The sequence below is a fragment of the Eurypyga helias genome, unplaced genomic scaffold (genome assembly GCF_000690775.1).
Source record: "Eurypyga helias isolate BGI_N326 unplaced genomic scaffold, ASM69077v1 scaffold43941, whole genome shotgun sequence".
Lineage (NCBI taxonomy): Eukaryota > Metazoa > Chordata > Aves > Eurypygiformes > Eurypygidae > Eurypyga > Eurypyga helias.
Window position 1 is genome coordinate 355 of NW_010230993.1, and position 258 is coordinate 612.

Consider the following 258-nt stretch of genomic DNA (forward strand, 5'->3'; position numbering starts at 1 on the left):
TCGGCCAGGTATCGGAAATAGTCGCCCTTCATCTTCAGGTAGAAGACCTTGCTCTCGTGATCACTCGCCTTCTTGATGAGATACTTGTCCAGCAAGGAGAGGACGCTCTTGCAGACGCCGTTCAGCTCCGTTTCCACCTTCTCCCGGTACTCGTTCACCAGCTGCGCCTTGTCATCCCCCTCTTCAGTTTTGTGCTCGATGCTGGAGATGACCCTCCACGCCGAGCGCTGGCACCCCACCACGTTCTTGTAGGCGACG

At 57.0% G+C, this 258-nt stretch overlaps 1 protein-coding gene across 1 annotated transcript in view; it reads right to left on the reverse strand.

The window, feature by feature from the left end:
- LOC104516557 (14-3-3 protein sigma-like) overlaps positions 1–254 on the reverse strand; it is a gene marked incomplete at its 5' end in the record, with an annotated part of 590 nt that extends 336 nt beyond the window's left edge. Inside the window, one exon of the mRNA XM_010160915.1 lies at positions 6–254. Coding sequence (XP_010159217.1) covers positions 6–254 — 249 coding nt within the window. The remainder of the gene's footprint in view (positions 1–5) is intronic.
- Between the last annotated feature and the right edge of the window lie 4 nt (positions 255–258).